This window comes from Lontra canadensis, unplaced genomic scaffold, assembly GCF_010015895.1.
Source record: "Lontra canadensis isolate GAN:19392208 unplaced genomic scaffold, GSC_riverotter_1.0 scaffold7, whole genome shotgun sequence".
NCBI classification, from domain to species: domain Eukaryota; kingdom Metazoa; phylum Chordata; class Mammalia; order Carnivora; family Mustelidae; genus Lontra; species Lontra canadensis.
The window spans coordinates 23179208-23191258 of NW_022631001.1; the positions used below are offsets into that span (position 1 = coordinate 23179208).

The 12051-nt window shown below is 42.4% G+C and overlaps 1 protein-coding gene across 2 annotated transcripts in view; it reads right to left on the bottom strand.

The window, feature by feature from the left end:
- UVRAG (UV radiation resistance associated) overlaps nt 1–9526 on the bottom strand; it is a 292228-nt gene extending 282702 nt beyond the window's left edge. Inside the window, exons 1-2 of one of the 2 annotated variants that reach the window (XM_032853035.1) lie at nt 9212–9298; nt 1401–1502 (exon numbers count right to left, since the gene is read on the bottom strand). In XM_032853035.1, the coding sequence (XP_032708926.1) occupies nt 1401–1403 (3 nt within the window). In that variant the 5' untranslated portion in view covers nt 1404–1502; nt 9212–9298. Of the gene's footprint in view, nt 1–1400; nt 1503–9211 lie in introns of both variants that reach the window. The other variant, XM_032853034.1, reaches the window with a different exon arrangement.
- Nucleotides 9527–12051: the final 2525 nt, after the last annotated feature.

Here is a 12051-nt window from a genome sequence, read left to right on the forward strand (position 1 = left end):
CTGGTAAGTACCCAGGGACAAAACAGGAAGACTGATCACTTCAAATACAGAGGGATATTCCAAAGTCTCACTCTAATTCATAACATAAAAGGGGACTGGGGGGGTGGGGTCTGAGTGTTCTGCCTATAAAGAGAACTTTAAAACACAGTCTTTCTCCCATTTCAATTCTAGCCTAAAATCCCCAGAGCTGCAGAAATGATGTGTCAAAGCACAGAGATAAGTTTAAGAAACAAGTTCTCAAACACCCAGCCAAGCACAGTAGAACTGTTCATGAGGCCCAGGATCTGGTCAGATATCTGTCACTAAAAGGGACAAGAGGAACTGTCAGGTAACTGTCAGGCGAATGTCACTAAAAGGAACTAAAGGAACACTCAATTCAGATTTGTTCAACTAATATTCTTTACTGACTCCTTGAGGAAGGGAAAAAACAGATGGACCAAGCCTATTACCAGGGAAATAGTTTCAACTCTGAGGGCTTCAGATTTTGCATCTATAAAATTCTATGATTCAAATTCACACTTCTACCTTAAAAGAAGACGGAAAACAAGATTTTATATTAAACCAAGAAGGTATACTTTGAGTTATACATTTTTATAAAAAAAAAAAGGATTTATTTATTAAGAGAGTGAGAGAGGAGGACACCTGGGTCGCTCAGTCAGTTGGGCGTCTGTCTTCGGCTCTGGTCATGATCCCAGGATTCTGGGATCGAGTCCCACATCAGGTTCCTTGCTCAGGGAATAGGAGGCTTCTCCCTCTCCTGCTCCCACTGCTTGTGCTCTCTTTCTCTCCATCCCTCTCTGACAAATAAATAAAATCTTTAAAAAAAAGAGAGATGGAGAGGGAAAGCACATGTGCACACGAGTCAGAGGGGCAGGGAGAAGGAAAGAGAATCTCAAATGGATTCTCCTGAGTGCGCAGTCTGACACAGGGCTGATCTCACCACCCCAAGATCAGGACCTGAGCTGAAACCAAGAGTCAGATGCTCAACCAACCCCAAAGCACCCCTATACCACTGAAAATTCCAATGTCAACTTTTCCATTCTCCATGTGTTCCTCTAGCTGTATAATCTAAGTACACAACTACTACATCATTCAAGACATCAGAAAAATTTAACTCTTCCTGAGACATTACTGATGTCATTATATATATATAACATATATATATAACTATAACAAAGTATAAAACCTAAAATGTTTCAACTCCTCCCTTAACATAGACCTATCTTTAGTTTATCTAAAATACCCCCTAGTTTCTTGCTGCACTCATTCAAGTACATAAAAAAATGACAAATATTCCTCCTCTTCCCCGACCCAGTGGTAATAAGTCTGACAGGTAAAAACACACAGATATCAAAAGCACACATTTGGAAACGATGAAAATCTTTTTTTTTTCATTTTACCATATACTTCAGGCCCAACTTATAAGTTTCAATTCTGCTCTTGCTCTATTTCCAGTCAGTTTCACTTCTGAATTTTCTGCCACAAAGTTAAGAATTGTGACCCTGTGGAGAAATTTTAAAGTAAACACTAAATAAGAACATAGCTTTTCCTTTCAAAGGAGAACTAAACATTTTCACAGGAAAAACTAAGAAACAAACAAATAAAAATTCTTACATTCCTGACGGCATTTTGTCACATAAAAATGATTTAAGGCTGTTGATTGTTTTTTTCAAATTTCTGAAGCTTCCTCATACAGTTTTGTTTACAAGAGCCAAAGCAGCCCAAAAATTGCTATCATTCTATCTTATACATATTGGATGTTTTAAGTCTGAGTCACAAGTAAGGGGCTCAATAAATATTTGTGGAAGGAATGAATGTGATAGCACAGTGCGTGCTGCATGAAGCATACATTCCCAGTAAGACACAACTTTCTCTCTGCCTTCAGTGGCCTAACTGACAAAACAGACTTTTTTGAAAATATAATAAAAAAATAATTAAATTAGATTAGCAAAAGTAAGGTATCTAATAAACATATAAGGGGAAAATATATATCATGTACAGCCAAATTAAGCTTTATAAAGCTTTTTGGTGTTACGCTACCATTTTTTTTCTTGTATGTGTTTCAATCCCATTTCCTTCTTCTCTTTAGGCTGTAAAGTTGTTTAAAGGAAAATTTCATATAGAAATAAAATTTAAAAATAAAAATATAGGCACGCCTGGGTGGCTCAGTCAGGTGAACACCCGGCTCTCGGTTTCAGCTCAGGTCATGATTTCAGGTGGTTGAAATCCAGCCCTGCACTGGGCTCCGCACTCAGCGGGGAGTCTGCTTGAGATGCTCTCTCTACCTCTCCCCTCTTCCTCCCCCCGCCACAAGCACACCAGCTCACTCTCTAAAATAAATAAATAAATCCTTAAAAAAAAAGTAAATAATGTATCAATAAATAAAAATATACAGCTCCTACTACATCAGCAGCAGCGCTTGTACACGTGCTGTGGGAAATAAACCACACAAAGCATGATGGTCCTGAACCTTAACGTAACTTAAAACTTCCTACTTCCCCAGCAATCTGCAAAGAATGGCTGCCCACGGCAACTCAGGATCAAAGACCTTGACTGCAGTCCCTGTGTTGACACTGTGTGACTTTGAAAAAGTTACCCAGGCCTTAGATTCCTCATCTGTAAAAGAAAGTGGTTACTGATATAAACCTCCCATGCAGAAGAGTTCCAAATAATTTATGTAGATATTCTGCTGTCAAGGAGAGGGAACAGGAATCCCCACTCTGTAAGTGTGGGCTGTGCATACTGACTACCTTAACAAAGAGGACAGCACAGAAGGGTGGGTGGGAAAGAGTAACTTTATAGCAGAGAAACCCCAGTCTAATCATAGAGAAAAAAAAAAAAAAAGTAAGACTAATTCCAATACAGGTACAGCCCACAAAATACCTAACCAGTACTCAAAACTGCCACAGTCATCAAGAGGAAGGAAAATCTGAAGAACTGTCACAGCCAAGAGACTAAGGAGATAGGACAAATATAATGTGCTTTCAGGATGGTATCCTGGCACAGAAAAAAGGTCATTATCAGACGAATGGATATACAAACACAGAGGATCCCTGCTGACTCAGTCAGTTGAGCACAGACTCTTGATCTCGGGGTTCTGAGTTCAAGCCCAATGCTGGGCATACAGTTTACTTAAAAAAAAAAAAAAAAAAAAAAGAAGCAACATATACATACAATAGAGTATTATTTAGCCATATAAGGAATGAAATTCTGATACATGCTCCAACACAGAAAAACAATGAAAACATTATGCTGAAAATAAGCCATACACAAAAGGACGAATATTGTATCATTCCACTTATATCAAGTACTTAGAACAAGCAAATTCATAAGGACAGAGGGCAGAACAGAGTTTACCTGGGGCTGGAGGAAGAGGAAAATGGGGAATTACTGTTTAATGGGTACAGTATCTGTTTGGGATGATGAAAATGTCTGGAAATAGATACTGATAATGACTGCACAAACACTGAGACTATACTTAATGCCCCTGAGTTGTACACTTAAAAATTATTAAAATGGCAAATTTTATGTTATGTGTATTTTACCCCAACTTTTTTAACTAAGGAAATCTGAATAAACTGTGGACTTCAGTTAATAATAATACGTCAATATTGGTTCATGAATCACAACAAATCTATCATACTACTGAAAGATGTTAAGAATGGGGGAGATGGGTGTAGAGTATATGTGAGTTTTCTGTACTATCTTTTCCTCTCAATTTTTCTGTAAATCTAAAACTATTCTGAAAAATAAGGTCTACATAAAAAATTTCAGGGGACGGGGCACCTGGGTGGCTTATTGGGTTAAAGCCTCTGCCTTCAGCTCAGGTCATGATCCCAGGGTCCTGGGATCAAGCCCCGCATCGGACTCTCTGCTCAGCAGGAAGCCTGCTTCCCCCTCTCTCTCTGCCTGCCTCTCTGCCTACTTGTGATCTCTCTCTATCAAATAAATAAATAAAATCTTAAAAAAAAAATTCAAGGGAGATAAAGGCTAATAGCACTAATACAGTCCACCTATTCCAAAAATAGGACAAGAGGGGTGCTTGGGTGGCTCAGTTGGTTAAGAGGCTGCCTTCTGCTCAGGTCATGATCCTAGGGTCCTGGGATGGAGCCCTACATCAACCCCCACACAAGGGAGCCTTCTTCTCCCTCTCGTCTACTGCTCCCTCTGCCTGTGCTCTCCTGCACTCTCTCTCTGTCAAATAAATAAATAAATTTGTTAAAAAAAAAAAGAACAAAAAACAAAAACAGGACAAGAAAAATGCTCAAGTCGGTGAAAAACATGAGCAAGCAATCAGAAAAATTAATGCCAAGAATATAAATAAACCTGCAATTCACAAAAGAAATTAAAATGCTACATAAAGCTATGCAAAGATGAAATTCATAGGTTTGTGTAAGGACAAATGAGATCATGTACTTAACATAATGTTTTATATACCATAAATGAAGCTATTAAAATATAACTAATAAGTAAATACAAATTTAAATCACAGAAATATATACATATATACACATATGAAGGTTATATATAGTCATATATTTATAACTTATGTGATTATATTCTATATATATTAACACAGATAACATCTGTATACATAAAATCATTTTTGAAAACACAGAAAACTTTTGAGCCCGAAGTTGACAAAATATGGAGAAAGACATCCTGTCATAATTTGGTAGTAGTACTGTAGTGGGTATGTCCTTTTAGGGAAACACTCTGCTAGTACCTTCTAAAGTAAAAAAAAAAAAAAAAAAGTATCAATCTAAGTTTACATATATCTGCTTTGAGTGAGTGATTTCACTGCTCAAAATTCATCCTACAGAATTATCAGCACAAGTGTAGAAAGATAACCATACATGGATATTTACTACAACAATGTAATAGAGAAAACTGGAAATAATCCAAAAGGCTACCAAGAGTTAAATAAAGGTACTGAACATTATTCAGCAAAATGTGGTAGATGTATATACCCTGACATGGACAACTGTCTAGAAGAACAATAAATTGTAAATCTAAAAAAAAAAATTGTTAAGGAGGGGAAAAACCAGTTTAGGACTATTTAATCTGGGGGTCTTCCATGTATAGATGGCTGAAGAGAACCAAAACTGCATGTAAAATTGTCTATGTACGTAAATGCATTTTCTAAGGAAAGTGTCTGTAGCTTTTATCAAATTCTTAAAGGAATATTTAGCCCCTGGAAAGGCTCACTAAACAATCAGGAAAAAGCATCCAGCTCTGAGTATCTAAGAAATGTAATTAAGTCATATTCAAGTGAGGAAGACTTTGGGGAGGAAAGAAATGCTCTCAATTAAACTTTGAAGGATATATTAAATGCCTCTACCACAAAACACAACATTTTATTTCAAAACTGCTAAATCTAAGGGTGTGAAGGAAGTTATTCATCAGATGAGCTTATATTCACTAATTACAAACCTCAACCAAAAATTAAAGATCAAAAACAGTCTTCAAAATGTGTGACTAGTTCATGCTTAAATTACAGTTAAAGTAAGATCATACAGAAGCAACAGGAGCCAAAGATGAAGTGGGAGTACCATTTGACACAGTCAGGTTGGTAATTATGGACCAGTTACTCATACATATGGACAAGTTACTCATACAAAGCCTTAACTAAACTTCATTTTTTATCTTTTAAGTTTTTATTTATTTGTTAGAGAAAGAGAGAGATTAAGAGAGAGAGAGAGAGAGCACATACAAGAATGGGGAGCAACAGAGGCCGAGAGAGAAGAAGGCTCCTCGCTGAGCAAGGAGCCCAAAGGGGGACTTGATCCCAGAATCCTGGGATCATGACCTGAGCGAAAGGCAAATGCTTAACTGACTGAGCCACCTGGGCTTCCCTAAACTTTATTTCTTAAAGATAAGTCAATTAAAATAAGACAAAAATAAGTTAGGTCTTCTACATAGTTTTGTCAACTTTCTTTGAGCAGAATAAATAAGTCTTTTCCCCTGGAGGCAGGTTAGGAAGAAGATTCCAATAGCTTTAGAACTAATATAATAAATTAACATTTTAAACATTATAGACACTAGAATCAATGGGACTTAATGAAGACTGAAATAAATGAGTAGAAAATAGCAGGAATACTCTCTAGCCTAAAATGAAAATATATCTTAGAACAGTGGTTCTCAACCAAGAGTAACTTTGCCCCCCTAAGGGACATTGGACACCACCTGAAAACATTTTGGATTGTCATAACTGGATGGGTACTCCTAGTATATTGTGGGTAGAAGCTATGGATGTGGCTCAACATCTCACCGACTCACCCACCCACTCAAAATGTCGACAAGGCCACGAAGTGGGCTGGAGGAGCCACTGAATCTGTGCTTTGAGATAATCAACTTTACAACAGAAATCCTAAAACAAGGTTTACTTGTTTTGAAACACTGACACCCTATCAAATAGCATAGATCTTATTAAAATGATCTAATTCTCAAAGGTTATTTAAAAGAAAGATATTAACCGAATTTCCAATTTATCTAAACCTTTTAAATGACGTAAAAGCCATAGGCAAGAAAAAAAAAAGGACAACGAATTCATGCTAAAAGAAAGAAGTTTTATACACACACGCATCCTATGATGCTCACAAACAATTCTGAGCAAAGGAAACCAGACACAAAAAGCTGTATTTTGCATGATTCCATTTATACACAGTTCAAGAATGCAAAAACTGATCTCTTGTTAGAAATCAGAATTGTGGTTCCTCTGGAGAGAAAGAAAAGGTATAGATGGGAGAGAACATAAGGGGGGGCTGCTGGAATGCTAATAATTTTGTATTTCTTAATCTGGGTAATGGTTATATAACTGTTCACTCTGTGACAATTCATCGTGCTGTGTACTAAGTAATCCAAGTGCAGTTTATACAGTTAACATTTGCACCAAAAAATGTTTATTTTTTCACAAAAAATTTATTTATTTTTTTTAAAGATTTTATTTATTGATTTGACAGAGAGAGATCACAAGTAGACAGAGAGGCAGGCAGAGAGAGAGAGAGAGAGAGAGAGGGAAGCAGGCTCCCTGCTGAGCAGAGAGCCCGATGCGGGACTCGATCCCAGGACCCTGAGATCATGACCTGAGCCGAAGGCAGCGGCTTAACCCACTGAGCCACCCAGGCGCCCCACAAAAAATTTATTTTTTAAATGTTATTTATTCATACCCTAAAAAGCTGAACACTTTGACCCACAGAGCTAAGTGAATGTCAATTGCAAAAGTAAAAGTATTTTAGTTACATAGGCTACCTTCCAAGAATTCAAGAAGGATGACACCCCCAGAAAGCTGTAAATACCGTACTCAGAGCTCATACAGCCTTCAGTTGAACACTTAAGCCACCACATATCCCTCGGCACAAATCCAAAAATCTGACAAAGGCTTACAAATGCAGTTAAATTTATTCCATGGGCAGTTTGAATTATTGCCCCCAATTTTAAACTGTGAACTGTTATTAGAGAATGCATTCTATGAAACAAACGATGCTCTCTTTCTTAATCCCGCATTTTCCCAAAACTCCCCCAAACTAAACCCGTCTTGGCCCTCACCTCCTTAGGATTTCTCCAGGCTGCTTGCAACAGTGCCCATCATCGCCTCTATCAGTATCCATCCTTACAATCGACCTCCCCAAACACATGAAAATTCATGCTCTTTCCAGAGGCTGGTCTCCCATACCAGACTCATACTCCCTCCCAGGACCTCATAAATACAATCCAAACCTCACTACCCTCAAACTCCTAATATCCTCAACAACGAGCTTCCCAACAGCACCACAAAACTAGGGCACATGCAAACCCCATCTTTAAATCCTCTTCCACCACATAAAAAAGGCCTGCTTCTGCACACAATTCAGCTCACTGGCCACTGTAGCTATCATCCCGGGTCCAGCTCTCTGCTTTAGGATCCCCTCTACTGCATTCACATCCATCCCATTTCCCACCCACTCCCTGCCCCAAACTCTGCTTTCTTCTTGAAAAACCTTTCCTAAGTACTAAAGCAAGGATATAAAGTTGAAGGAAGGATAAAGGAAGGTGCTCTATTCTGCATGAAGGTAGCTGCTCCAGGGTCTAACACACCAACCATGGGCACTGGCTACAGGGTCAGAGGCAAGAGTGTGAAACCCAGCCACAGTCCTTCCTAACTAACTGCAAGGCTCTGGGCGATTTTAGATCTTTAAGCCTCAGTCTGCTGAACTACAAAATGGGAAATCATAAAAATAGCGATCTCACAGAGCTGTCAGGATGAAATAAACTACCGGCTGTCGAGCACTTTGCACAAATCCTACGCTGTAAACTCTCGGTGGCTAATGGTTTTTCCTAGGTCCTCTCCTTGGAGGAATGCAAGAGGGTGATAGGTACTTCAAGGGCAAGGGAGTGGTGGAGGGAAGAAGTACCGTACACATATACGGCTGATACAAAGAATTATGTCAGATCCCCAGTGTTCTCTATTATCCCCTTACAATGTGGACCCCGAGAAGCCCTCAAAGCCCCCGCTAAGGGATTGGGGAAGACACAAATAGATACATCAAATCCTGCTTTCACGGAGAGTTATTTGAGGGAATGAAGTAGGAAAGTGCCGCCCCTAAATTAATCAAATGCGATCCTTGGCGGTGGGGGGGGGGTCTGAGAATTAGGACGAAAACCCCAAAGTCCCAAAGGATTTCTCTTGGGAAGCTGAGGGGAGTACTTCATAACAAGGAGATTAAAACTAAACGCTAGAAACCATAGACTCCTCAAGTTCTCCCCTAAGAAAGAGTACTAACTGGTTTCTCCGCAAATGGCTTGAGAAAGGAAATGCGCTTTCCGCGTCTCTCATGGGACACCCGGGCTTCCCCGGGTCCCTTCCCCGGAGGGATAAGGAGGACTGTCCGCGCAGGGGAATCCCCAGCCTCCCCCCACCCCCCAGCTGGGGAGAGGCGGACTCAGGCCGGGGCCCCCAGGGAGTTCCACTGGGACTCTTCCAGTCTCTTTGCAGCCGGTCTCCAGTAACGGGATCTCTCCGGGGGCTCGGGGATCTCCCAGAGCTTCGGCCATCGCTGGCTCCCTCCCCTCACAAGCTTTAGGTCCTCGGTCCCCCGAGCTCTCCCCGGGCACTTCTCCGGGTCTCCTGGCTGGCACAGGGTCCCCCCGCCGCCCACGGGCTCTCCTCTCCGGCCTCCTCCGCCGGCCCCCCCCCCCCGCCCCGCCGAGCGCCGCGAGCCTGCGGGGTTACCTGCTGAGAGGGCAGCTCCACATGCAGGGCCCGCGCGGCAGAACTGGGTGGCAGCGAAGCGACCGGGCCCGGGGGCGGCGGGGGGACCGGGCCCCCGACCGACGCCGAGGCGCTCATCTTGACCCAGGGGCCGCCAAGCGGCGGGGCCCGCGTTCCTCCGGCATCCGCCACCACCGCCTATCCTCGACCCGCCGAGTCCCTGCAGCAGAGAAACCCGCCACCCGAGAGGCAGGAGTGTTCTACCTAACCTCCGGCCGCCACCGCCGCTGGCTAAGGAAGAGCCATATTACCGCAGTGCAACCCCACCACCCCGCTGAGACCTGGCTTGTTCATTGGTTCGGCTGCTACGGGGGCGGGACCCAAAGCCAGACAAGTGACGTACTATTGGGCAAAAGGTCTGTCCATCGCCGACCGGAATGGGCTCGGGGCGGAGGGACCCGGGGATGGCCTAAATCGCGTCTGTCAAACCCGGGTGAAACTTGGGGCGTTGCTTCTTTTTTTCCCAGTCTAATTGGTTCTCTCAGTACTACGGGGCGGGGTCTCCTGGCCGATCCGCAAAGGCCATTGCTCTAGGTGGGTGTCAGTTGTCAGTAAGGGGACAGAGGGGCGGGTTCTGATTAGGTAGAAAGCGCGCCTGGGCTCTGTTGTCACGTGCAAGAGGCAGTAGAGTCACCTGATTAGTGAGAGTTGGTCTTCCGAGCCACTTCCGCCCGAACCTAGTTGCCATGGTAACCGGCCTCTGTCGGAGGGAGGGGACCCGTTTGGCGTCAGCTGGGTGGTGATGGCTGATCTAATGTTGCAAGCTCCCTGAGCAGCCTTTTCCTGAGGGGCTCCCAGCAACATGCGGAGATTGAAAAGGAATATTTTGTGTTTCGACAGAAGGCATGCACGGAGACTAGAAACCTGTCGGGCAGTCCCACCTGCTCTTCGGCGACCAATGCCAACCCACGAGTCCACGCCCCTCTTCACACTGCTCTAACTAGTGCGCTGAGCTGCAAGGTGTACCAGGCACCCAGGACGCAGTTTCACCTCTTGCTTATGCTGTCCTTAAAAGCCTTTGCCACTTTTTTCCTCCCTAGTGTTTACTTACCAACAAATCTCATCCGGGGATGGGGTCCGTTCTTCCCTGGTCTATTCTAGGACCCTGAGTTAGGAACATTGCCTCTACCATATTTCTGATTATTTTATGGCATTGTCTTTCAATAAGTGTGTAATACACACACACGTATTGAATTCCTCAAGTAAAAGGACCTTGTCATTCATATCTGGACTTCCAGGACCTGCTGAATAATCAATACATGTTTGCTTTTTAAGTGAAGACCCAGCTCAAATGCCACCTCTTCCATGAAGACTTCCTTGATCATAATATAGCATATATAGCAAATGCGTCTATAATAAATAGCACTGAATCATTCTGCAGGATATCAGTCTGCCTTCCCCCCCCCCCACTCCCAGACTGTGAATTTCTCCACCACCTGGACTGACAGAGCTGAAAGAACACAATGTTTTAGAATCAGACACAACAGGAATCAGGCAGTTTGGGAATATTGGCTCTGCCACTTTCTAACTATGTGTTCCTGGGCAAACCAGTTTCCCTCTCTCAGCTTTGGTTTTCCCATCTGTAAAATAATTATAAGGTTGCTGTAGGGGTTAAGTAAATCAACATAAGTAAAGTGCCAGGGAAAGCCTCACATATAATAATTGCACTAAAAATAGTTTAATAAAAGGTAAGCATACTATATTTCCAGGGTGTTCAGAAGCCTGAAGACAGTTTGGATTTGACCCAGGGCTGGCTAACATGGATGTCACCCTGTCTTCTATTCTGAGACATCGAGTGGTTCCTTATGGGTCAGGTGTTTGTTGATAAAGGATTAGTTAAGAAATCCCAAATCTCATGTTGTTCAACTCATGTCGTGCCAAGATCTGGTGGAATTTCACAGAGAACACTTTTCTGTTTCCAAGCTGTATTAGTTCCCTGAGGCTGCTGTATTACATTACCACAAACTAGGTGGCTTACAACAACAGCAACAGAAATTTGTTCTTCAACAGTTCTGGAGGCCAGTCGTGAAGGTGTTGGCGGGGCCTCACTCTCTCAGAAGGCTCTAAGGGAGAACATTGCCTTGCCTCTCTCAGCTTCTGGTGGCTTCGGGTAGTCCTTATCCTGGGGCTGCATAATTCCAGTCTCTCCCTCCATCTTTTCATGGTCTTTTCTTCTTGTTGTATATATTTTTCTTTTTCTTACCAGAACAATTGTCTTTGGACTCAGGGTCTACCCAGACAATCCAGATCTCATTTTGAGATCCTTAACTACAAAGACTCTTTATCCAAGTAAGACGACATTCCCAGGTTCCAGGGATTAGAGTATGAACTCATTCGAGGGGGAATGGGATATCATTCAACCGACGACATAAGTTAAGAAAATAGACCTCTAGAGACAGAACACAGAATCACTTCATTCCCCGTTGGTGGGCAGCTCTGAATATTAGCTAACTTTATTAGTTTGTTCATTTAACAAATGTTCATTGACACAGAGATGTCAAGCCCTTTGATGGGTGCTGGGAAATCAGACCCAGACTCATCCCTGGAGGAGCTGCCCTTTTTATCGGGTAGTCCAATAAGAGAACAAAGAATGAAAATCCAGTTGCTCAGTCTGAGGAAAGTTCAGGAGCTGTGGAAGCCAGAGGAGAGAGTCAGATTTCAGTCACAGTAGAGGTGACATTTAACCTGGGTATTGAAGGACCAATTAGAGTTTACCAGGCAGGAAGGATGTTCTAACAGAGACAGCAGGACCCATTCTTTCTACAAGTTTCTAATGAGATTCAACACTGTACCAGGCTGAT